General features: G+C 37.5%; 1 protein-coding gene across 3 annotated transcripts in view; it reads right to left on the bottom strand.

Moving 5' to 3' along the window:
* Window positions 1–27,661, bottom strand: part of MALRD1 (MAM and LDL receptor class A domain containing 1) — an 800,866-nt gene that overhangs the window by 22,424 nt on the left and 750,781 nt on the right. For all 3 annotated transcript variants that reach the window (XM_046012349.1, XM_046012350.1, XM_046012351.1), the window contains exons 38-39: window positions 17,878–17,957; window positions 17,693–17,789 (exon numbers count right to left, since the gene is read on the bottom strand). In XM_046012349.1, coding sequence (XP_045868305.1) covers window positions 17,693–17,789; window positions 17,878–17,957 — 177 coding nt within the window. The remainder of the gene's footprint in view (window positions 1–17,692; window positions 17,790–17,877; window positions 17,958–27,661) is intronic.

Raw genomic sequence — 27,661 nt, 5'->3', positions numbered from 1 at the left:
AAATGCACACAAACGGAGAGAGCAAAAGTTTGCCAGTATTATGAGACACCCTTGGTTGTTGCTGCTACTGGTTGTTGTCTAAGGCTAAGTACCTATTTCTGGGATCAGGGCAGCCTCAATAGTGACACTGTAGCTGCAAAAGGAGCTGAGTGCATTGAACACAAAGTAAGTGAGGTTTTGGTTTTTACTAAGGATAGATATTCATTGCTGGGCTCAAGTTAGGCCTATCCAGGGATCTTGAAGTAGGAAATGTAGCTGCCCTTCTGCCTCCGAAGCTCCACATTATTATACAAGGTGTTTGCAGTGACAAGGGTCTGGTAGAGAGAATATGGTATTAGAGGGATAGATAACTTTATCTGTGGGCAGGGCCACTCATTCAAGCATCTCAAACAACAAGAACACCTGTATCTCCCATGGGGTTATAGGCAGCTGGTTCAGCAGTGGAGACCCTAATCACCTTCTTTCATAGCAGAAATATAAACACCAGTCATTCTCTGGATTATCCTTTCCTTCCACTTTACCCCCAGAATATTTTGGTTTACATTTCTACTGTTACACTTATCATAGTTAAACATATGTTATGAGTTAGAAAGCAGGGTATCATCTTATATATCATCAAGCTCTCTTAATACTAGCACATAGGAAACTTAATAAATGTTTGTGGAGTTGAACCATGAAGCATTCCCAAGATCTCATTCAGATCTTGTAATTTCCTACTCCACAGTCTTTCCACTGTTGCACATATTTACAATCCTATGAAATTACTTAGAAATTTCCAGATGCAAACTTAAAAAAAAAATCCTCACATGGACATATCTTATTTCTTAGCATAACTAAATGAAATATGTTTATTTTCAACTTTTATTAAATTAACACAATCCTTTAGGAGTATCTGCCACAGTACAGCGTAATTAAACAGCTATTTATTGCCAATTTGTCCACAGGCAAAGAAGATATAATCTAAAATAGAAAAGCAGTGGGTATTATATGGCTTCAGGTAAGGTAAGAATAAATAGTCCACTATTTATTTGTATCTTTTATTTTTCATTTCTAAGTATATGTTTGATGATCGCATCTACTTTTGATTACTGAAATAATTCTAAAAGGCTGCCATATTTGTCACTTCCTCTCAAGTGTCATGAGTTACAATCTGGTGGATTTTGTGCCATGGGAAGGGGGTACTAGGTAATTTTCAGAGACCTTTCATGATGACCCCATCCCCACACTACAGTGCCTTGCTTATAGTCCCTGCAGCAGTGTTTGTGTATTGATGCTACCCCAAATCTCTCCCACAGTTGTTGACCAGAAATGGGATCTTGACCCCCAGGTGGGCTAATCATTAGGTCGTCTTTGGAATAAGTAATGGGGACAAAAAGACAAAGATGTAGTTTCTCCACATATCTAAAGCCATAATGGGTAACTAACACCCCCTTGTAGGCAGCACCATTTTTACAAAGATGTTCAGAGAGAGAATTACCAAACAAAGCAGTAAAAAGCAGCAGAGATGAGAGGCAGATGAAGAATACCACTGGGTCCAGCCCTTCCCATCCTCATTCATTGTTATCTTTGAGCTCATGAAATGTACATTTTTACACTAAATTCTTTATTCTGATTAAGCTAGCCTGAGATGATTTCTTCTACAGTCAAAGAGTCCTCATTAATACATTTGGTCGCAAGTAGCTAACAGAAAGGTCACAGAATGTATAATAAAATCTACGAAACAGATCTCTAAAAACAACTTTAAGAAGCTTATTGCAGTGCTTAGCATTGTTTGAGCATGCAGCGCTTCAGCCTGTGTTTTTGAAAAATAATAATAATAAAAGTTTCTCTTAAGTCACTGAAAGGCTTCTTATGCTACAGATCCTTTTTACAGAATCTAATGAAAAATCTCAAGGTTTATTTAGAAAAAGTAACCAATTTCCTGCTTATGTTAATTCCTGTATATTTACATTTCTGTATTATTTTTGGTGTGAATCAAAAGACTTAAAAATTTGATGTGCAATATTTTTATTTAAATGTAATCTGTAGACATAAGCAATGTTTTTGGTGATGCTCAGAAGCAATAATGGTCAACAAAATAAAGCTAGTCTTCAGTAGTCAGGTAGTGGATACCGATTATGCATTCCGAGCTAGATACTGGGGACATGAGAAAAGGACTGGTTAATATGGAAATAGTTAAGTCATGATGCTACATAATAGTGCTGTAACTGTCTTCCGGAGGACAACATTCTGACAGCTCAGTGACTGAACCTGAAGGGAAGCCAGGATGTTTTTGTTTGGTATCAAAAATATGTGGGTTTGGATAGCTCTGTCAGGCAGCGGGTGTGGAAAGCCATGTGTTTTGGGGGAATGATGAGAACTTTTCCAAAGACCAGGGGGTGGAAGGGTGGCGATGGTGGAAAGTTAAACTTGGTGCAGTGGTCTTTGAACATTGCCATTTGAGTTTCCCTAAAATAATTTAGAAAAAAAGAAAAAACTATGCCTCTCCCTTTATATTATTAACATCTAAAGTTTTTATTATGAGTTTAGTGGTTGCAAAGGATATAATTTCTGAAATATTTTATGCGAGTTCCTTAAAATTATTGAATTTGTCTGCCATGAAATCTAAATGACAAAGTCATTCCTGCTCTCTCTTCAACTCCGACTTAATGTTCAGAAAAAGACTTACTTCATTGTTCAACTCAAATAGGTATGTTAAAATGTGTTCCATGACAATCGTCTTGATTAATTTTCAAATTCTAAGTAGGAAAGGAGAGAGAGGGAAAGAGAGAGAAGTAATTTGGCAATGGATTCCTCTCCTACCTCTCCTTTTAGTACTTCTTCATTCAAGTATCCTGGTACATGAATCCCTTTTGAGGGGCTGTATTCTCAGTTAATACCTCTGTTTGGCTCCCTGGGGGGTATGCCTTTGTCATCCCCTTTTCATTTATTTTGATGTGAGGTGAAAGAAGAAATGGGAAAGGAGAAGCAGCAGGCCAGATGCACCTTTTTCAATCAGAAGAGTAGGTTAAATTTGAATGTCTTTTTGCAACTACTTTTCCTGTACACTTTTGAGAAGTTTCTGAGACCTAAGGTAAGCATCCTCTAGCCAGGAGACCTCTGAGAGAGAATGGGGGAAGCTCCAGTTTTGGCTTATCTGGTTCCTTTGAGGGGCTCCTCTCCTCAGTCCCACAAATGAGAACTTCATCATTGTGGCCATTGGGGCAGGATGTGTAGTGAGCAATTCAGGAGATCATTAACAAGACAGAATACAGTCTTGAGTGATTATTTGTGTTGGGCAATAATAGGGAATAAAACCTTTTGAAATTTTGGAATGTAGAAGAGAAGGTACTAAAGAGATGGAAGTGGACAGGGAGGTAAATTGGAGCATCACAGGCAGAGGTATTGTCTGGAACCTCAAGTGTTGGACCTTGCCTGACTCTTCTAGGAAGTGGAGACTAATATTTGGGTACCTGATTGAGCTATTTGAAGAAGGTAATTTAAAAATATCAAAATGCTTTTCTTCTTTTACATTCATTTATTTCTACATTGTTTTATTAATCATCCTTCATTCTTGGTCCAGTTCACATATGTTGGGCAAATTTCATAGCTATATCATCACTTTTAATGATCAAAAGTTACTTTTTAATGATTAAAAGGTAATCCGATCCACTTGAAAGATGCCAGTATCAGATTCTAACCTCCATTTGCATCCTGCTCCTTCCCCATTTCAGACTTGACATTTGACTGTAACTATCTCTTAGGGTAAGGAAGAGGATGAGGGTCATGATCTGGCTTTAATACATCCCTACCCCTTTTCTTGAGGCGTAACTCTCTGGTATAGACACTGAGAAGAGGGGGAAATGGTGCCTGGAACATTCCTACTACCTAGTTCACTGTCATAGTACGGGGCCCCTCTTTCCACCCCCACTGTTTGCACAATGCATTTGTGTAGTTCTGGCTTTTTTGGTGGACTTCTCCTGTCACTCCATGGTGATAGTATATGGAATTTGTGTTTATGTGTAAATCAGCTTCATTGGGCCCCTTCTATAATGAAATAAAAGAAAAAAAAGGCAGCCATGTCAGCTTTCATCTCGGTCTGGCCTCCAATACCCTCTCCAGGAGAGGCATCACTTCACCTAAACTAGGAGCTGCCTGAACAGCCATACAGCACCAATTTGTCTCTGTTCTCTGTGCTTCTTCAAATTCACTGAAGAAGGAAGCTCTACATTCTCTTCCTTTCCTTTGGAGGATCATGCACAACTGGGATGCAGCTAAATCCCTACTGCCATCTCCTATCTTCTTACTGTTCTCTGGTATATTATGCCACAGATCTTTTAAGGTCAATGAATGCAGAATACTCTCATGGCTATTTTCAGAACACTAAACCAAAAATTATCTTTGTCTGAAAGCACACATATGTCAGGTAGCCCCAAGAACTTTTCTTTTTCTATACTTTGCTCTAATAAGCACCAGGAAGCAGATTTTACAGATTTTTCACCTTTTTTTCTGAACATCACCAATCTGAACTGTTGATTCTCTTGGGGACCGCCCATCATTTGGTGTTGGGTAGTGCTGGCGGTGGCATATCCTTCCCCTTGTTCGTTGGAAAGAGGTGAACCTTCTTACCATAAATGCTGCACTACCCTAAAGACAATGACTCCAAGAATGCCTCTTCCTCTTTTCTTTCCAGTCTTTTCCTTAGGGTAGACCAGAGAGATGAAAGATTGGGTGATGACAGTATAAATGGTTCTGCTTCTATTACAAGCCTTAGTGGGTTGTATTTGATGACCCCAATTATTGGGAGTCTTTGACAGCTAGGAACCTCTTATTTGAGGAATGTAGCCAGTTTCCCTCAGTTTCTTGTTAATCTTCTGCAAGAGGAGTTATTGTCACCTAAGAGCTCTGGTGTGTTCAGATAGGGTGATATAAGCAGTTATGTCTAAGCTTTTCATCTTAAATAATAAAGTTACCCTTTATTTCTGGTACCTCAAAGATAGGTTCCAGATATGGAAATGACAGATACTAATATCCTACATGTTAAAGTCAGTGTATCTAGAAAACAATTCTATGTAGAAATCTAGGAAATGGTTGAATGCATAGTATGGATGTGGAGATTGGAAGAGAATTTCAGTAAGGGAAAGATATTTTGAAGCCATTAACTTATAGACAGCATTAAACCTTGGAGATGAATGACATCTCCCATGGAGAATGTGTAGATGGGAAGGAAAGCAGATATAGAGGGAAAGTATAAAATTGAAGGACAGAAATAAGAGAGAAAAAGAAGTGGCTCTCAGGTTGTGGTGTAGTGCCAACAGTATTTGTCTAAGAGATCGCTCCATAGCCCCCATGGTACAGACTGTCCAACACATATCTACAGGAGTGAAATTTAGGGTTCTTTTTGAATATTCTCACTGGTTGTGTTAATATGACAACTTGTTCACATATTGTGATGATTAATTTTATGTGTCAACTTGGCTAGGCTATAATGCCCAAATGTTTACCCAACACGAGTCTAGATGTTGCCATGAAGGTATTTTTAGGTGTGATTAACATTTACAATCAGCCAAGTTTAAGTAAAGCAGATTCCCTCCATAATGTGGGTGGGCCTTTCAATCATTTAAAGGCTTTAACAGTAAAGACTGAGGTTTCCAGAGGAAGAAGGAATTTTGCCTCAGGGCTACAATGTAGAAGTACTACCTTTGTTTCTAGCCTGATACATTTGCCTGGTGGATTTTGGACTCAACCCAGCACCATCAACTCATTCCCCAGGGTCCCCCTACTGGTGCACTTTTCTTTCTTCTTCTTTTTCTTTTTTTTTTTTTTTCCATTTTATTTTATTTTTTACAGTGTTTCACAGTTCATTGTTTATGCACCACACCCATGCTCCATGCCTCCATAATACCCACCACCAGGCTCACCCAACCCCCCATCCCTCTCCCCTCCTAAACCCTCATTTTGTTTCTCAGAGTCCACAGTCTCTCAGGGTTTGTTTCCTGCTCCGATTTCCCCCATCTCACTGCTCCTCTCCATCTCCCAATGTCCTCTATGTTATTCCTTATGCTTCACAAATAAGTGAAACCATATGATAATTTACTCTCTCTGCTTGACTTATTTCACTCAGCATAATCTTTTCTGGTCCCATCCATGCTGATGCAAAAGCTGGATATTCATCCTTTCTGATGGAGGCATAATACTCCATTGTATATATGGACCATATCTTCTTTATCCATTCGTCCATTGAAGGGCATCTTGGTTCTTTCCACAGTTTGGCGACTATGGCCATTGCTGCTATGAACATTGGGGTACATATGGTCCTTCTTTTCACTACATCTGTATCTTTGGGGTAAATACCCAGTAGTGCAATTGCAGGGTCAATAGAGTAGCTCTATTTTTAATTTCTTGAGGAATCTCCACACTGTTTTCCCAAGTGGCTGCACCAACTTGCATTCCCACCAACAGTGTAAGAGGGCTCCCCTTTCTCCATATCCTCTCCAGCACTTGTTGTTTACTGTCTTGTTCATTTTGGCCATTCTAACTGGTGTAAGGTAGTATCTCAATGTGATTTGATTTGAATCTTCCTGATGCTAATGATGATGAACATTTTTTCATGTGCCTGTTAGCCATTTGTATGTCTTCTTTGGAGAAGTGTCTGTTCATGTCTTCTGCCCATTTTTTGACATGATTATCTGTTTTGTGTGTGTTGAATTTGAGAGATCTTGGATATCAGCCCTTTGTCTGTAGTGTCATTTGTGAAAATCTTCTCCCATTCTGTGGGTTGCCTCTTTGTTTTATTGACTGTTTCCTTTGCTGCAGAAACTTTTGATCTTGATGAAGTCCCAAAAGTTCATTTTCGCTTTTGTTTCCTTTGCCTTTGGAGACATATCTTGAAAGAAGTTTCTGTGGTCGATGTCAAAGAGGTTACAGCCTATGTTCTCCTCTAGGATTTTGATAGATTCCTGCCTCATGTTGAGGTCTTGTGTCTATTTTGAGTTTATCTTTCTGTATGGTGTAAGAGAATGGTCGAGTTTCATTCTTCTACACATAGCTGTCCAATTTTCCCAGCAGCATTTATTGAAGAGCCTGTCTTTTTTCCATGTATATTTTTTCCTGCTTTGTCTAAGATTATTGGAGCATAGAGTTGAGGGTCCATAGCTGGGCTCTCTACTCTGTTCTACTGGTCTATGTGTCTGTTTTTGTGCCAGTACCATGTTGTCTTGCTGATCACTGCTTTGTAATAAAGCTTGGAATCAGGCAACGTGATGCCCCAGTTTTGTTTTTCTTTTTCAAATTTTCCTAGCAATGTAGGGTCTCTTCCAGTTCCATACAAATTTCAGGATTGTTTGTTCCAGCTCTTTGAAAAATGCCAGTGGAATTTTGGTCAGGATGACATTGAAAGTATAGATGGCTCTAGGCAGTATAGACATTTTAACAATGTTTATTCTTCTGGTCCATGAGCATGGGATGGTCTTCCATCTTTTTGTGTCTTCTTCAATTTCTTTCATAAGTGTCCTGTAGTTCCTCAAGTATGGATCCCTTATCTCTTTAGTTAGGTTTATTCCCAGATATCTTATGGTTCTTGGTGCTCTAGTAAATGGAATTGATTCTCTCATTTCCTTTTCTATATTTTCATTGTTAGTGTATAAGAAAGCAACTGAATTCTGTACATTGATTTTGTATCCTGCCATATTACTGAGTTGCTGTATGAGTTCTAGTAGTGTGGGGGTAGAGTCTTTTGGGTTTTCCATATAAAGATCATGTCATCTGCAAAGAGAGAAAGTTTGATTTCTTCTTTACCAATTCAAATACATTTCATTTCTTTTTGTTGTCTGATTGCTGTTGATAGGTCTTCTAGTACTATGTTGAACAATATGGGTGATAGTGGACATCCTTGTCATGTCCCTGATCTCAATGGGAAGGCTGTCAGCTTTTCCCCATTGAGAATGATATTCGCTGTGGGTTTTTCATAGATAGATTTTATGAAGTTGAGGAATGTTCCCTCTATCCCTGTACTTTGAATCATTTTAATCAGGAATGGATGCTGTATCTTGTCAAATGCTTTTTCTGCATCAACTGAGAGGACCATGTGGTTCTTCTCTTATTGATTTGTTTTATCACATTGATTGATTTGGGAATGTTGTACCACCCCTGCATCCCTGGATAAATTCCACCTGGTCATAGTGGATAATCTTTCTAATGTTTTGTTGCATCCTGTGAGCTAGGATCTTGTTGAGAATCTTAGCATCCATATTCATCAGGGATATTGGTCTGAAATTCTCCTTTTTGGTGGGGTCTTTGCCTGGTTTGGGGATCAGGGTAATGCTGGCTTCATAAAAAGAGTCTGGAAGTTTTCCTTCTGTTTCTACTTTTTGAAACAGCTTTGGGAGAATAGGTATTATTTCTTCTTTGAATGTTTGATAGAATTCTCCAGGGAATCTGTCAGGTCCTGGCTCTTGTTTTTTGGGAGGTTTTAGATCACTGCCTCAATCTCCCAGCACCATCAACTCTTGCTTGAATTTCCAACTTAGCATCCTGCCCTTTAAGTTTCATGCTTGCCAGCCCCCACAATTATATGAGCCAATTCTTTAAAATAAATCTCTATTTCAGTATATTAATATTTTAAATTACTATAATTAAAATTTCATTAATATTATGTATCATTTGTATAATTATATAAGCATGATGTAAAATAATACATCTTATTTTTAGAAATGTTTAAGATATCTTCTATCAAGATCAATATATTTATATAATTTGTCAATATCTATATTATATGTTAATATATTAAGATATTTTAAGATATATACCCATACATACACACACACACATACACACACAGAAATAATAGAATATCTATCTGATCATTTCTGTTTCTCTAGAGAATCCTAATACATGTGTGCATTCTAGCACAAAATTGTATTTCACTTAGAAACTGCATATATCTTTCTCACTAGATTACAAACTCCTTTAAGTCCACACTGATTCTCATTCATGTTTATATCCACATTGTCTGGTCTATTTCAAGCACAAAAGAAATAATTAAAGAATTAATAGATGAGTAAGATGTTCTTGATAGTAATAAGATTGAAGATGTCATTTTTTTTTCCTGATGAACACCATAGATCTATAATAACTGCCTTAATTTATGATACCAAGATTGGTGTCTGCTAATTACCATGATTGCAGGCTGGAGATCAGAGAAGAATTCATCAAGTATACAAAAAATACCACCAAGGAAAATGCAGTTATCCAGTATTCAGTGACACATTGGTATTGGTGGAGATCTGTCTTTGATCACACATTCTCGCATGCAAGAGATGATGCATTTCTTTAATTCCTTGAAATGTCATTAAATCTTATTCTGAGCCCTTATCTTGCTCAGTTCATGGAAAAGTCAATCATTTTCATTACTGGGGTGACCTATATCCCATATGGGTGATAGGAAGATGGATATTGGGCAGGAAGCTCCCAGGATCCTGAATGGCAATGTATGTAGATTGTAAGCTCTTCTTACTTTTTGTTATGTTTGGTTTTGGTTTTTAATTCAAATATGAAAAATATAAAGTGTTATATTAAGTTTCAGGTATACAATAAAATGATTCAAAAAATTCTACACATTTCTCAGCACTCATTAAGATAAGTGTACTCTTAATCCCCTTTATCTATTTCACCCATTCCTCACCCAGCTCCCCACGTACAATCATTAGTTTGTTCTCTGTATATGAGTCTTATTTTTTGGTCTTTTTGCTTTTTTTTTTTTTAATGAAATTCCACATATGAGAGAAATCATATATCACTTATATCACTCAGCATTATACCCTCTACATCCACCCATGTTGTTGCAGATGGGAAGACTTAATTCTTCCTTATGGCTGAGAAATATCCCACTGTATGTATGTGTGTGTATATCTCACATTTTTTTTTTAAGATTTTGTTTAGAGTAAGAGAGTAAGAAAGAGTGTGAACAGGGGGAGAGGGAGAAGGAGACAGAGAGCATCCCAAGCAGACTCTAAACTGAGTGCAGAGCTGGATTGGTAACTTGATCTCACAATCCTGAGATCATGACCTGAGCTGAATCAAGGTCATATGCTTAACTGGTGGAACTACCCAGGTGCCTATATACCACATTCATCTATGATGGAAACTTGAGTTGCTTCCATAATTTGGCTATTGTAAATAATGCTGCAGTAAACATAGAGATATGTATATTTTTTCAAATTAGTTCTTCTCTTTCCTTTGAGTAACTGCTCACTAGTGGAATTACTGGATAATAGGGTAATGCTATTTTTAATGTTTAAGGAACCCCATACTGTTTTCTACAGTAGCTGTACCAATTTGCCTTACCACCTACAGTGTGAGGGTTCCTCATTCTCTACATCCTCGTGAACACTTGTTATTTTTTGTCTTTTTTTATCGTAGGTATTCCGATAGGTGTGAGGTGGTGTCTCATTGTGGTTTTGATAAGCATTACCCTAATGATTAGTTGATGTTTAACATCTTTTCATGTGTCTGTTGGCCATCTAGATATCTCCTTTGGGAAAAATGTCATGACCTGACATTAAGGTCAGATCCTCTGCCCATTTTTAACCAGGTTGTTGTTTGGAAGTTGAGTTATTTAAGTTCTTGATATATTTTGGATGTTAACTCTTTATCAGATGTATCATTTGCAAAGATCTTCTCCCATTCAGTAGGTTACCTTATTGTTTTTTCAGTTGTTCCGTTTGCAGTGCAAAAGCCTTTTTTAATGATGCAATCCCAGTAGTTGAATTTTGCTTTTGTTTCCCTTGCCTGAGGAGAACTATCTAGAAAAATGTGTCAGAAATAGCATTGCATGTGTTTTCCTGTAGAGTTGATGGCTTCAGGTCTCACACTTAGATCTTCAATCCATTTGAGTTTATTTTTTGTATGGCATAAGAAAGTGGTCGCGGTTCATTCTTTTGCATGTAACAGCCCAGTTTTCCCAGCACCATTTATTGAAGAGACTTAATTGTGTATTCTTGTCTCCTTTGTTGTAGATTAACTGACCATATAAGCATGGTTTATTTTTGGGCTCTCTATTCTTTTCTATCAATCTATGTACCAGTAGCATACTGTCATGATTACTACAGCTTTGTAGTATAGCTTGAAATCTGGGGTTGTGACACATCTAGTTTTCTTCTTTTTCAAGATGACTGTGGCTGTTTGGGGTCTTTTGTGGTGTCATATAACATTTTAGGATTATTCTAGTTCTGTTAAAAATGGTGTTGGTATTTTGAAAGTGATTGCTTTAAATCTGTAGATTACTTTGGTAGTATGGACAATATAACACTGTTCTCTCAATTCATGAGCATGGATTATCATTCCATTTGTTTCTGTCCTCTAATTTCCTTCTTGAATTTGTTGAGTTTTCAGAGTAAAGGTCTTTCACTTTGGTTAAGTTCATTCTTGGTAGTTCATTATTTTTGGTGTGATTGTAAATAGGATTGTTTTCTTACTTTCTCTTTCTGCTACTCCATTATTAGTGTTAGAAATGCATTAGATTTCTATATGTTAATTTTGTATCCTGTGAATTTACTGAGTTCATTTATCAGATTTAATAGTTTTGTGGTGGAATATTTATGGTTTTCTACAGATAGTATCTGGCATCTGCAAATAGTGAAAGTTTTACTTGTTAAGAATTTGGATGCCTCTTATTTCTTTTCTTGTCTGATTGCTGTGGCCTATCCTAGCAATCAGACAAATCCCAGTACTTTGTTGAATAAAACTGGTGAGAGTGGACATCCTTGTTTTATTCCTGGTCTTAGAGACAAACTCTCAGTTTTTCACCACAGAGTATGATGTTAGCTGTGTTTTTTTGTTTGTTTGTTTTGTTTTCATATATGGCCTGTATCATGTTGAGGTATGTTCCCTCTAAAACCATCTTATTGAATTTTTTATCATGAATGAATGCCATGCTTTCTCAGATGATTTTTCTGCATTTATGGAGATGATGATACAATTTTTATCCTTTCTCTTGTTAACGTGATAGATCACATTGATTTGTAAATACTGAACCACTATTATCTCTGAAATAAATCCCACTGGATCATGGTGAATGATTTTTTTAATGTATCATTGGATTTGATTTGCTAATATTTGTTGAGGATTTTTACAACTATGTTCATTAGAGAGATTGGCCTTATAGTTTGCTTTTTTCCTAGTGTCTTTATCTAGTCTTGGTATCAGGGTAATGCTGGCCTTGTCCAGTGAATTTCGGAGTCTTTCCTTCATCTTATATTTTTTTGGAATAGTTTGAGAAGAATAGGTATTAACTCTTCTTTAAATATTTGATAGAATTCACATTTCAAGCCATCTGGTCCTGGACTTGTGTTTGTTGGGAGTTTTTTGATTACTGATTCAATTTCATTGGTAGTGTTCAATCTAACAAGAGAAAGGATAAAAGCCATATGATCATCTCCATAAATGCAGAAAAATCATCAGATAAAGTATGGCATCCATTCATGATTAAAAAAACCTCTCAATTCAAATTTTGTATTTCTTCCTGATTTAGATTTGAAGGTTATGTGTTCCTAAGAATTTACCCATTTTTTCTAGGTTGTCCAATTTGTTAGCATATAACTTTTCAAAATCTCTATTATTGCTTGTATTTCTGTGGTTTCAGTGGTTATTTCTCCTCTTCATTTCTGATTTTATGTATTTGTGTCCTCTCTCTCATTGGATGAGTCTGGCTAAAGGTATATCAGTTTTGTTGATATTTAAAAAAAAAAATAGTACCTGGTTTCATTGATCTGCTCTCTTGTGGGTTACACTCTAATATTTATTATTTTGTTCCTTCTACTGGTTTGGGGCTTTGTTTTTCTTTTTCTTGTTTCTTTAGTTATAAGGTTAGGTTGCTTATTTGAGATTTTTCTTCCTAAAGTGGACCTATATTGCTATAAACCTCCCTTTTAGAACAGCTTTTACTGCCTCCCAGAGATTTTCGGACCCATTTGGTGTTTAATAGTGTGTCATTTAGCTTCCATGTATTTGTGTTCTTTCCAGATTTTTTTTCTTGTGATTGATTTATACATTTTGTGGTCAGAGAAGATGCATGATATGATTTCATTTCTTTTGATTTTGCTGAGACTTGATTTATGGCCTAATAATCTATTCTGGAGGATGTCCCATGTGCCATTGAAAACAATGTGTATTCTATTGTTTTTGAATGGGGTTCTCTGAATATATCTGTTGGATCCATCTAGTCCAATTTGCTTTCCAAAGCCACTGTTTCCTTATTGATTTTCTGTCTGGATGATTTATCCATTGATGTTAGTAAGGTGTTAAAAGTCCCCTACTATTAATTATATTAATGTCAGTTTAATTCTTAATATCTCTTAATAGGTTTTTTTTTTTAAATGTATTAGGTGCTTCCATGTTGGGTGTGTAAATATTTACAGTTGTTATATTCTCTTGTTGGATTGTTCCCTTTATCATTGGGCACTGTCCTCATTCTCTTGTACAGTCTTTAAGATTTATTTAATCTTATTTGCTTCATTTGCACGGTAAATGTTTTTCCACCCTTTGCTTTCAATTTGCATGTGTCTTTAGATGTGAAGTGAGTCTCTTGTAGGCAAGGGTCTGCTTCCCCCCTCTCTCTCTGCCTGCCTCTCTGCCTATTTGTGATCTCTCTCCGTCAAATAAATAAATAAAATCTTTAACACTGGAGTTTTTTTTTTTTTTAAGATTTTATTTATTTATTTGACAGACAGAGATCACAAGTAGGCAGAGAGGCAGGCACAGAGAGAGGGGGAAGCAGGCTTCCTGCCAAGCAGAGAGCCGGATGCGGGACTCGATCCCAGGACCCTGAGATCATGACCTGAGCTGAAGGCAGTGGCTTAACCCACTGAGCCACCCAGGCGCCCCAACACTGGAGTTTTTAGTTCATTTACATTCAGAGTAAGTAGCAATGGGTATGTACTTATTAACATTTTGTTGTTTTATGGTTGGTTGAATAGTTCTTCACTGTATCTTTCTTTTCTTGCTCTCTTCCCTTATGGTTTGCTGACTTTCTTTAGTGATCTACTTGAATTCCTTTCTCTTTATGTTTTGCATATCTGTTATAGGTTTTTGATTTGTGGTTATCATTGGGTTGATGTATAATATCCTATGCATATAGAAATCTACATTAGTTGATGGTTGCTGAAGTTGGAACCCATTCTAAAAGCACAAAATCTTACCCCCTCCATGTTTTATGCATATGACATCATATTTTGCATCTTTTAATTCCTTGACTAATGTTTATTGATATAATTAATTTTACTGCTTTTGTGTTTTAACCTCTGCACTTGTGTTATATGTGATTAGTATGTACGTTTGTTTGTTTATTTTAAAGTTTATTTATCTCTACACCCGACTTGGGGCTCGAACGTAACCTAGAGATCAAAAGTTGTGTGTTCTTCTAAGCAAGTCAGTTGCTCCAAATCTGATACTTTTTATTATGTTTGTATTTGCTTATGAAAAATTTTTTTTAAGGTTTTTTTTTTTTTTTAAATTTATTTGACAGACAGAGATCACAAGTAGGCAGAGAGGCAGGTAGAGATAGAAAGGGAAGCAGGCTCCCCACTGAGCAGAGAGCCTGATGCAAGGCTCGATTCCAGGACCCTGGGATCATGACCTGAGCCGAAGGCAGAGGCTTTAACCCACTGAGCCACCCAGGTGCTCCGAAAATTTTCTCTTTTCAAATTTATCTTCCATTTTTACATTTTCTTTCCATCAGACTCTATTCTAACATTTCATGTATGACTGGTTTAGTGGTGATAAACACATTTTTTTATTTACTTACTTATTTTCAGTGTTGCAAAATTCATTGTTTATGCACCATATCCAGTACTCCATGCAATACAGTGAAGAGCATTTTAACATTTGTTTGTCCGGGAACTCTTTATCAGTCCTGTATTATGAATGATAGCCTTGTTGGATAGAGTATTCTTGGTTATAGATTTTTTTTTCCTTTCAGCATTTTGAATGGTTCATGCCCTTCTCTTCTGGTCTGCAAAGTTTCTGCTAAAAGAGTAGCTAAGAGGCTTTATGGGGTACCTGTCTTCTGTTCTCTTGTTGCTTTTGAAATCTTTTTATCACTACTTTTTTCCATTTTAATAATTATGTGGCTTGGTGTGAACTTCCTTGGGTTGATTTTGGGGCTCTCTCTGCCCCTTAGATCTAGATTTCTGTTTCCTTCCCCAGATTAGGGAAATTTTTAGCTATTTTTTCTTTAAATCGATTTTATGCTCCTTTTTCTTTCTCTTCTTCTCGGATTCCTATAATGTGAATGTTATTACACTTGATGTTGTTGCTGAGTTTGTTTAACCTATTCTCAATTTCTATTACTCTTTTTCTTTCTGCTATTCACCTGGTTATTTTCCATTATTCTGTTCTCCAGGTCATTCATGTGTTCTTCTACTTCCTCTAATCTACTGTTTATTTCATCTAGTGTATTTTTAATTTCAGTTATTGAGGTCTTCATCTCTGGGTCTTTTTTATGTTTTTTTATCTCTTTGTGAAAAGTCTCACTGAGATCCTCCATTCTTTTTTCTAGTCCAGTAAGTTCTTTACGATCATTACTTTGAATTCTATCAGGAATATTGCTTATCTCCTTTTCCTTTAGCTTTTTGCTGTGATTTTGTCCTGTTCTCTCATTTGTGATCTAGTCTTCTGTCCCCTCATTTTGTTTAAGTCTCTCTGTTTATTACTCTATAGTAGGAAAATCAGTTATGTCTTCTGATTTAAAATTAGTGGCCTTCAAAGAAGAGGTCCTGTGGTGCCTTTTAGAGCACTGCTCCCTGTTCACCAGAGCCAGTCACTACAGAGGCGTTTCCTTTACGTATTGCATGCATCCTGTTGTAGCTGAGCCTTGTTTGCCCTCTGTCCAGTTGGCTACAATGACCCCCTTTCTCTGTTCTGGGTAAGGTATGATCCTTGTGCTGTTGAAGGGCCAATCCGTGGTTACCTAGGGCTTTTAAGTTGGTTCAGACCAAATGCCTACCATCAGCCCATTTGCTGGGGCTGTGGTAGCATCAAATTGTAGGACACTTTTCCTGCATCATTTCCTGAGAGGTTTTCATTGGTGAGTGGGGTCTTCCCTGAGACCAAATATCTGCCTCCAGTCTATTGGGGTTGCAGTGGCCCTGAACTACAGGGCTTTTTCCTTGTGCTGTTCCCCATGAGGTTTTTGTTGGTGGATGGTGTTGGCAGTCATTTCAGATGTCTATCCCTAGTCCCCTGCTGGGGCTGCAGTGGAACTGGTGTGTATGGTTGTCTTCCCCTCTCCCCAGCTCCCCAGGACAGGAGTCACTTTGGAGTGGTGCTTTGAACTATTATAGTTGATTGCAGGATGATACTTGTCAGAAGCTGCTATGGAGGGATTCTTCCCCAGTGGAGCAGGTTGGATGGGATTAGTCTGCAGTAGAATGCAGGGCGTGTGGTGTTAGCAGGGTAGGTGAGGAATGTCACTAGTTCCTAGCAGGGCTACTTGTAGAATGAGTTTTGACAGTCATTGCTTTGGAATGACTCCTGCCCAGCTGGGTGGGTATGATGGGCCCGGATCCATAGGAGAATGTGGGGTAGGTTGTACAGTGTTAGCAAGCTAGATAATGAGTGTTCATGCTCATTCTTGAAGGTGCTGGTTGTCTAAGCTGCCAGGGGGTAGAAATGTCACCCACCAGTTCTTATGTTCTTAGATAAATCTCCTAAAAATCCTTGCCCTTGCAGCATGCATTCTGAGATTAGTAAAGAAATCTACTTCATGCATGCCCCAAGTAATTTTCAGATTGCTGCTGCTTTGCTATCTTTTGGCTGGGTTGTTTGTTATGTTCTGTCTTTAAGGATGGCAACTCAGTTTCCTATTGCCTTCTAGCTCTTCCAAAGTAAAGCCTACTGATTTTTAAAGTACCCAGTTTTAAGTTCTGCTAGTTATAAAAACTCCAAAAGTTAGGCCCTGCTCATTTTTGGAGTAAAATGTTATGGGGACTGGTCTTTCCAGTGCAGTTTAATCTTGTGGGAGTTTGGTTCTTGTGGGAGTTTGGTTCTTGACTGTTTCTCTGTGCCTCCCACCATTTTTGATGTCGCTGATGCTCTAGAATTAACTGTACAGAACCTGTTCTGCCAGTCTTTGTGTCATTTTATGGGTTAGTTGCACTGATGTGGCTGTTATCTAGGAGGGGAGAAGGGGAGCTTGGGATCCTCCTACTCCACTATCCTCTTGGGCTCTCTCCCTCCAGTAACTGGGATCTTCTTAGTTTTGCATGAGTTCTTTTGGTTACAACAACTCCTGGTCTCTGTTCTGTATATTACCTAGAACCTGGGAGTCTTGACCTGAAACACTGATGTTTAGAGTTTACTGGGAGGGCCAAGAAAGCATCTCATTTGCAGTTCTGTTGCCTTCCCCAGGTGCCACCAGCAAGTGGGACACTGATACTCTCATGTCTCTTAATCTGTGGAGAATGCCACATTCCCTTTCATCAAAACTGCTTTTAACACAATGTGGAAAGTTAACTTAAGGCTTTTTACTGAAAAAAGAAGAATGATTATTGTTAAGTAGCTCCTACATTCTGCCCAGAAGGAAAGAAATCCACAAAGCATAGAAACACTAAAGTTACCTGCATGTAAATGAAGTGAAAGAAAAACGAAGGAAATGAAATGTTTCAGAAAATTGTTATGCCACAGTATATTTTATTTAGCAATCAAAGGCATCACTTACCTGACTGGTACTTTTCTGTTTGCAAGAAAACACACAACTGCGACTATAATATGAATCACCAGGAAAGCTAATCCAATGCCCAGGAAAGTCCATATATCTGGAATTTCAAACCAATTAAAAAGATAAATATGCAGTGAAAACATTTAAAATTCCAAATTTAAGCAATTAGTCACAATATCACCTACTATTCTGAGTGTATGTGAAATCTGCAGGGGAAGGGTTAACCTTGATGTGGCATCGATTTCCTTTCCATCCTTGTCCACATCTGAAAAGGAGATAAAATGTGATATTTAAATTTAAAAAGTAGAAACCTATTTTAGCAGCATTATAATGGAATAAAATGATGAGTGTCAATAAATAATAATACAAGGAATGTGGGTAACTTTGGTAAGAAACCAAAAATGTTAAATAAGAGCAAAAACAAAATTAAAATTTTTATTATTTTCATAATTGAGATGATTTTTAAAAATATAACCTTCTTGATTTTATCTATAAGGTGGGAACTTAGCTTTCACATGCTCTTTTGTTATTTTCAGTATTGATTTGATTTTTACGAACATCCAATCCAATATTTTATTGTTCATTTGTCTCAAAGCTAAAAACTAGTATTTTTCACTAACGAACAATTTTTTTTCAATATTGATGGAAATATTAAAATTACGTATTTACATAAATCAGACAGTAAATCACTACGTCAGGATGATCCTTTGGGTACATAGATTTGAAACCAGGTTAATAACATCATTGGATATACCTGCAGTACTACTATGACTTAATTTTGCTTTATTCGGGGACAGCATAATGAAACCTGGAACACTGGGAGTATTTCCTTTATGGGTAGCTTTCAGAACATTCCAAAATGGGGATTAGCTTATACCTCAAAGGGAAATCAGGTTTATTTTTAAGCAGTAAATATGTCAGATTTTTTTTTCTGGTATAGTGTGTTTGTGTGTGAGTGTGAAAGCTTATGTATTCATTTTTTTAATCAGAAATAATAGGATACAAATTATTTGTATTTATGTTTAGTTGAATTTTCTGCCAAGTTCATAGTACATCCCACAAATAGGATTAAAAGGTAGCTTTTGAATATGTGTGCACTGAAGCTGTGTTACAAGCAATGCTTCTTAAATACACAGTTATATTTTCCCTCAATCTTTTTGAACTTGAAAATTTGAATGCTTAATAGCAATTTCTGCACAAAAGCAGTAGCTTCTTTAAATATAAAAAGCTTAGAGTTTCAAGAAGGTCTATAAGAATGCCTTCTTTCTGGGACACCTAGGTGGCTCAGTAGGTTGGGTGCCTGCCTCTTGGTTTCAGTCAGGTCATGATCTCAGGGTCGTGGGACTGAGCCCTGCATTGGGCTCTGCACTCAGCACAGAGTCAGCTTGTTCCTCTCCCTCTGCTCTTACCCTGTCTTGTACTCTCTCTCTCAAGTAAATAAATAAAATCTTAAAAATAAATTAGGAGCACCTGGATGGCTCAGTCAGTGAAGCACCTGCCTTGGGTTCAGGTTGTGATCTCAGAGTCCTGGGATGGAAGCCCTGCATCAGGCTCCTTGCTCACCGGGGATCCTGCTTCTCCCTCTCCCTCTGCAATGCCCCTGTTTGTGCTCTCTCTATTCCTCTCTCTGATTCAAATAAGTTAAAAAAAAAAAAAGAAGAAAATAAAAAAGAATGCCACAGAACTAGAACAAATAATACCAAAATTTATATGAAACTACAAGAGACCCTGAATAGCCAAAGCGGTCTTAAAAAAACAGAACAATACTAAGAGATAAAACCCTGAATTTCAAGATATAATGCAAAGAAGTAGTGATCAAAACAGTATGGTACTGCCACAAAAATACTTGCACAGATAGAACAAAAGGGCACAGAAATAAACCCATGCTTATATGGTCAATTAATCTATGAAAAAGGAGACAAGAGTATACATTGGGAGAAAGACAGTCTCTTCAATAAATGGTTCTGGGAAAATTGGACATTACATGCAAAAGAATAAAACTGGACCATTTTCTTACACCATACACAAAAATAAATTCAAAATGGATTGAAGATATAAGTGTGAGACCTGAAACCATAAAATGCTGAGGAAAGCATAAGCAATAATTTCTTTGCATTGGCCTTAGCAACATTCTTTTAGATAAATCTCAGGCAAGGGAAATAAAAGCAAAATAAACTATTGGGACAATAGCAAAATAAAGCCTAAAAAAAAAGCTTTTGCACAGTGAAGGAAACCATCAAAAAAACAAAAACGCAACTGAATGAATGGGAGAAGATATTTGCAAATGATACATCTGAATTAATATCCAAACTATATAAAGAACTACAACTCAACACTCAAAAAACAGTTCAGTTAAAATTGGGCAGAGGACCTGGCCATTCAGGTCCTCACTGTCAAGTCATGACATTTTTCCATAGGAGAAATCCAGATGACCAACAGACACATGAAAAGATGTTCAACATCAACTAATCATTTGGGATATACAGGGAAGAAAAACAATAGATATCACCTCACACCTGTCAAAAGGGCTAGAATCAAAAAGACAAGAAAAAAACAAGTATTGGCCAGGATGTTCTTAAAAAAAAAAAAAAAAGGAACCCTTGTGTACTGTTGGTGGGAAGGCAGATTGGTATAGCTACTATAGAAACAGTATGGATTTTCCTCAAAATTAAAAATAGAAATATCTTATGATTCAGTAAATCCAATACTGGCAATTTACCCAAAGAATACAAAAACAGTATTTTAAAAGATAAATGAACCGTTAAGTTATTGCTATATCATTTAAAATAGCCATGACAAGGAAGAAACCTAAGTGTCCATAATAGATGAATAGATAAAAAAGATGTAGTGTGTGAGTGTGTTAGCCATATAAAAGAATTAAGAGTTGCCATTTACAACAACATGGGTGTACTTAAAGGGTATAATGCTAAGTGAAAGAAGTCAGACTGAGAAAGACAAATACCACATTATTTCACTCATATGTGTAGTACTAAAAAAATGAATAAACAAATGTCAGAGACCTCTAGGTAAAGAGAACAAACTATATTTGCCAGAGGGGTGGGCATTAGGGAATGGGCAAAATGTGTTAAAGGGAGAGGGAGAAACTGCAGGAAAAAATTTCTTTATTTTTTAAACGTAAAAATATAAGACAAATTGTTTTGATGTCTCTGAAACAGAACTTTTTTTTTTTTTTTAACTCTCGTCACCACAAGATGTTTTGTCATTCGTTAGTTAACATTGAACCTACATGCCAGTTTTCACATGCACAGACATTGTGTGCCTAGTAACGGGGGACACTTTTTCCTCCTGGGTTATTTTGGCTCCTTTAGATTTTTAAGTTCCACTTCACTGGTGTCAGATCAGAACTACAGCAATATTTAGGCAAATTGCAATTTTAAACAAATTGTAAGTGCCTGAATGTGCCTATTAAGATAAATTCCAGTGGATGGGGTGCCTGGGTGGCTCAGTGGGTTGAAGCCTCTGCCTTCAGTTCAGGTCATGATCCCGGGGTCCTGGATCGAGCCCTGCATCAGGCTCCCTTCAGCAGGGAGCCTGCTTCCTCCCCCTCTCTCTCGCTGCCTGCCTCTCTACCTGCTTGTGATCTCTGTCAAATAAATAAAATCTTAAAAAAAAAAAAAGAAAAATGGATACTTAAAAAAAAGATAAATTCCAGTGGAAAATATTTTGGAATACCAGTGAAAAATAACAATGGGAGAAACTTCCAGGTAAGTTGGCAGAGTAGAAGGATCCTAAGCTCACCTCATCCCTTAGATACAAGTAGGTAACACCCATGCAAAGTACAGATAAAGCAGAAAATGACCCAAAGACTGATGGAACAGACTCTCCACAGATTAATATAGAGAAAAGACCATTTTGAAGAGGGTAGGAAGGGCAGAGGTCTGGTTGGGAGCCAAACTGACCTGCAAGTGTGTGTTTTGAGTAGGGATGTCACATATGTGGAGGGGAGAGGAGCACACCAGACACCCCAGGCACAGGGGAACCTCGCTGAGAAGACAAATCTCCATAACATTTGGCTTTGAAAACCAGAGGGTCTCAATTTTATGCATTTTCATAATCACTGGGGCTTAACACTTGAAACTTTAAAAATCAGCCGGTTTAGCTGTGGGAGAGCCAGAGGGAAATAGGCAGCAGAGTCCCACCCTTAAAGTGACCAGCATAACAGCTTCCCTGAGATGCAGTATAGAAGCAGCAGTTTGAAAAACACCTAAGGTATATGGGAAGATTTATATCCTAATCTCAGAACATATCCTAGAGGGGCAGGGATCTTTGGGAGACTGTTCCAAGAACAAGAGTGGGTGGCACCATTTCCTTGCACCATCCCCCAGCCTAGATACGAAGATACCTACAGGAACGGGTGAAACTTGATTACTCTCCACCTAGCTAGTGGCCTGACCCCACCTGCTCAAACCAGTCCTCACCAGTTTTCCAAAGCAGCCACAGGTCCCCTCCCACGGACTGAAACAGTGCAAGTGAGCTAACACCATTCACCCTGCCTCTGAATTTTCCTGCAAACCTGCCTCCTTGGCAGGAGTTTTGGCAGGAGTTTTCCAAAGCAGCAACAGGACTCCTCCCATAGTAGACTTGCGCAAACCTTGCTGACACTGATGTGTAACCACTGTGTTCTCTTGCCGACCTGTCCTGTTCAATATGCCCTTGGCTAGAGTCCATCCAAAGCTGCATCCAAAGCATAGCAGTGCGCAAGCAGCCCAGATAGCCACAGCACTACTTCAAAGTGACTCCTGCACTATGGAGAGGGAAAAAACAAAAACACACATCTACCAGTTCAGTTGTAGCCACAGCAGTGGGCTGGGGGCAGGCATCTACTCTGAATGTAGGCTGTGCCCACCAAGGAAAGCTTCTCTGGAGATGTCACTCAGGTGCTATTATGGCTCTAAAAAAATTCCTGATCTGATCCAACTCAAGCTCAAGGTGGCCCCTGCCTGGTCCTTCAATAGAAGGACCAATTGCTGCCCACAACAGGAGAAGAGGGCCATTGAGCCAACTGGAATGAAGACAGATGTGGCTCCGACACAGTAGTAGGGTACATGCAGTACTATAGGCTACACCTCTGAAGTGTCAGGTTCTGGTGAATGGGGGACATAGGCAATGGGGGGCAAGGCACTATAGGACCTCTTCATATAGCCACTACTTTCAAGAGAAGGAGGTATAGCTGAATAGCCTAACACAGAGAAATACTAAGAGTGATTAGACAAAATGAGACAGAAGAATCTGTCTGAAATGAAAGAAAAGAACAAAATCTCAGTAAAAGAACTACCTGGAATGGAGATAATATACCTCATAGGGAATTTAAAGTAACGGTCAGAAAGATACTCCCTGAATTTGAGGAAAGAGTAGAGGATCTCAGTGACCCCTCCAACAAAGAGATGGAAAACATAAAAAAGAAGCCATAAGAGACAAATAAATAAATGAAATTAAAAATACAGTAGAGGGAATAACTAGTAGACTAGGGGAAGGAAAATTATGAATCAGTGACCTGGAAGACTCAGTAATAGAAAGCAGTCAAGCTGAACAGGAGGAAAAATAAATAAATAAATTAGAAAAAAAAAAACATTAAGGGCACTCAGCAACACCATCAAGTATAATAACATTCACATTATAGAGATCCCAGAAGGAAAAGAGAGAGAACAGGGGGTGGAAAATTTATTTAAATAATAGCTGAAAACTTTCTGAATCTGGGGAAAGAAACAGGAAGCCAGATCCATGATGCACAGAGCCCCAAATAAAGCCAACCCAAGGAGTTCCATACCAAGAGATAAAGTAATTTAAGTGGTGAAATGTAGCGACAGAATTTTAAAAGCAGATACCTACAAGGGAAACCCCATTAGGCTGTTGGCTGACTTCTTTTTTTGCAGAAATTTTGCAGGCCAGAAAGGAGTGGCATCATATATTCAAAGTGCTAAACGAAAACAAATAAAACAGAAACAAAACCCAAACCTAAAACCAAGAATACTTTATCCACCAAGACTGGCATTCAGAATGGAAGAGATTAAAGAGTTTTTCAGAGAAACAAAAGTTAAAGGAATTCATCACTATTAAACCAGTCTTATAAGATATATTAAAATGGGACCCCCTTTGATTTGAAAGGAAAATGTAGGCAGCAGTAAGAAAAGTAGGAAGCACAAAAGCAGTAAAATTAAGTATATCAATAAAAATCAGTCAAGGGATTCACAAAATGAAAGAAGGTAAAGTATGACACCATATACTTAAAATGGGAGGAGAACAGTAAATTTTAGTGCTTTTACCCTGGTTTCAAACTTAAGTGACCATTAACTTCATATAGACTACTGCATGTATAAATGTTATATATAAACTTAGCAGTAACCACAAATTAAAAACAGATAATAGATAAACAAGTAAAGAGAAGAGAGAATCCAAGCATATAAATCAAGAAAGGCAGAAAACCATGAGAGAAAAGAGTAAGAGAAGAAAGGAACAGAGAAGAACTACAAAACAACAACAACAAAAAAAAGTGAAAGGGCAATAAGTACATGCCAGCAATAATTACTTTGGATATAAGTGGACTAAAAGCTCCCATCTAAAGACATAGGGTGACAGAATGGATAAAAAAGCAAGACCCTATATGCTGTGTACAAGATACTCATTTCAGGGGTGCCTGGGTGGCTCAGTGGGTTAAAGCCTCTGCCTTCGGCTTGGGTCATGATCTCAGGGTCCTGGGATTGAGCCCCACGTTGGGCTCTCTGCTCAGAGGGGAGTCTGCTTCCCTTTCTCTCTCTCTGCCTACTTGGGATGTCTGTCAAATAAATAAAAATCTTAAAAAAAAAAAAGGTACTCATTTCAGACTTAAAGACATGAACACAAAGTGAAGAAATGGAAAAGCATTTATTATGCAAAATGGGAGTAAAAAGAAAACTGGGGTCATAATACCTGTGTCAGAGAAAATACTTTGTCTTTTTAAAATTTATTTTAGAGGCAGAGAGTGCACAAATGGCCACAGGGGAGATGGAGAAAATCCTTAAGCAGACCCCAGGTGAGCATGGAGTACGATGTGGGGCTTGATCCTAGGACCTTGATATCATGATCTAAGCGAAAATCAAGAACCAGCTGCTTAACCAACTGAGCAACACAGGCATCCCGAGATAAAATAGACTTTATTATTTTTTAATTTAAGGTTTTATTTATTTGAGAGAGAGCACACAGCAGAAGGGGCAGGGAAAGGGGAAGAGAATCTTAAGCAGACACTATGCTGAGCACAGATCCTGATACCAGGTTTGATCTCACAGTGCTGAGATACCAGAACCTGAGCCAAAACCAAGAGGTAGATGCTTAGCCCATACCACACCATCCAGGTGACCCCCCAAAACAAAGACTATAACAAAAGACAAGGATAGTACGTAATCATAAAGGGAAAAATCCAACAAGAAGATATGATTATACAACATGGAAGCACCCATATCTGAAAGCAGCTTTTTAACAAACACAAAGGAAGTGCAATAATGGTAAGGAACTTTAACACCCTACTTACATCAATGGATGGATCATCCAGACAAAAGCAAAAAGGAAACAGTGGCTTTGAGTGACATACTGGATTATATGGATCTAAGAAATATATTCAGAACATCCCATCCTAAAACAGCAGAATACACATTCTTTGAAGGGCACATGGAACATTCTTCAGAATGGATCACACATTAAGCCATAAAACAAGTCTCAACAAATTCAAAATATTGAAGTCACACCATGAATATTTTGTACCATAATGCTATTAAAGTAGAAATAAACAACAAGAAGAAATCAGGAAAGAAAACAAGTACATGGGGTTAAATAATATGCTACTAAACAATGAATCGGTCAACCAACAATGCAAAGAGAAAATTAAATACATGTAGACAAATGAAAATAAAAGACAATGGTCAAAAATCTTGGGATGCAGCAAAAGTTGTTTTCAGAGAGGTATTTATAGCTATCTAAGGCTACCTGAAGAAGCAAGAAAAATCTCAAAACAACCTACCTTTACACCTAATAGAGCTAGAAAAAGAATAAACCCACAACCAGTAGAAGGAAGGAAATAAAGATTTCCTTTATTTACGAGAACTTTTTTCTTTAACGATTTCATTTATTTGACAGAGATAGCGAGAGAGGGCATACAAGCAGGAGGAGTGGGAGAGGGAGAAGCAGCTTCCCACTGAGCAGGGAGCCCGATGCGGGGCTTGATCCCAGGACCCTGGAATCATAACCTGAGCTGAAGGCAGATGCTTAACGACTGAGCCACCCAGGTGCCCCCAAAAGAAGAACTTTTTTAAACATAGAAACTGAAAGCCAAACAAAGATATCAGATTGATGAAACTAGCAGCTGACTGGTTTAAAAGATCAACAAAATTGATAAACCATTAGCCAATCTAACAGAGAGAGAAAGAGGACTCAAAAAAGTAAAATCCCAACAAAAGGAAAAGTAATAGCTGACAACACAGAAGTACAAAGGATTATAATAGAATATTATGAAAAAATATTGGCCAACAAATTGGTCAACCTAGAAGAAATGGATGAACTCCTAGAAGCAAATAACCTCCCCCGAAGTGAATTAGGATAGTCCAGGACCAGATAGCTTCAAAGGTGATTTCTACCAAACATTTAAAGAAGTGTTAATACCTATTCTTTTCAAAGTATTCCGAAAATAGAAGAGGAAGAAAACTTTACAACCTAATTCTATGAGGCCAGCATTACCCTGTTCCCAAAACCAGATAAAGATACTACAAAGACAGAGAACTAGAGGCCAATATCTCAGATGAACATGATGTAAAACTGTTCAACTGAATCCTTCATTACATCAAAATCATACACCACAATCAAGTGGGATTTATCTCTGGGATGCGAGGATGGTTCAATTTTCACATCAACAAACAATCAAAATTTTCACATCACATCAACAAAAGAAAAGACAAAAAGAAAATGAGCATCTCAACAGAGGCAGAAAAAGCATTTGACCAAGTACAGCATTCATTCATGATTAAAGCGCTGGTACATCTACAGGGAACATACCTCAACATAATAAAGGTGATATATAAAAATACCACAACCAACATCATACTCAGTGCTGAAAAACTCAACATAGTAGTGGAATTTGTAGCCCAGTAATCAGACACAAAAATAAATAAAAGGCATCCAAATTCATAAGGAAGATTAAATAATACTTTCACTATTTGAAAAGGAAATGATATTATCTATATAAAATCCTGAAGATTCCACCAAAACAACAAACCAACCAACAAAAAAACCCATAATGGATCATTGAATTCTGTAAGTCAGTGGATAAAAAATCAATACACAGTACTCTCTTGCATTCCTATACACTAATAATGAGGTAGCAGAAAGAGAACAATCCCATTTATAATTACACCAAAAGAGAATAAAATACCTAGGAATAAACTTAACCAAAGAGGTGAAAGATTTGTACTTTTTATTGTTGTTGTTGTTTGTTTTTAAGTAATCTCTACAACCAACCTGAGGCTTGAACTTACAACCAACCTTGAGATCAATAGTCACATGCTCTACCAAGTGAGCCAGCCAGGTACTCCCTGTATTTTGCAAACTATCACACTTTGATCAAGAAATGGAAGATGATATAAATGGAATGATATTCCATATTCATGGATTAGTAGAACAAATATTGTGAAAGTATTCATATTACCCAAAGCCATCTACAGATTTAATGCAATCCCTATGAAAATACCAATAGCATTTTTTACAGAACTAGAACAGGCAATCCTAAAATTGGTACGGAATAAAAAAAAACAAAACAAAACAAAAAAAAACCAAATAGCCAGAGTGATCTTAAAAAAGGAAAAAAAAATGGAAGTACCACAATTCCAAAATTTCAAGATATACTACAAAGGTATAGTAATCAAAAGAGTATGCTACTTGCACAAAAATAGACACGCAGATTAGTGGAACAGCATAAAGAGCCCAGAA

Source organism: Meles meles, chromosome 7 (assembly GCF_922984935.1).
Source record: "Meles meles chromosome 7, mMelMel3.1 paternal haplotype, whole genome shotgun sequence".
NCBI classification, from domain to species: Eukaryota; Metazoa; Chordata; class Mammalia; order Carnivora; family Mustelidae; genus Meles; species Meles meles.
This window is presented reverse-complemented; position numbering and strand designations above follow the sequence as displayed.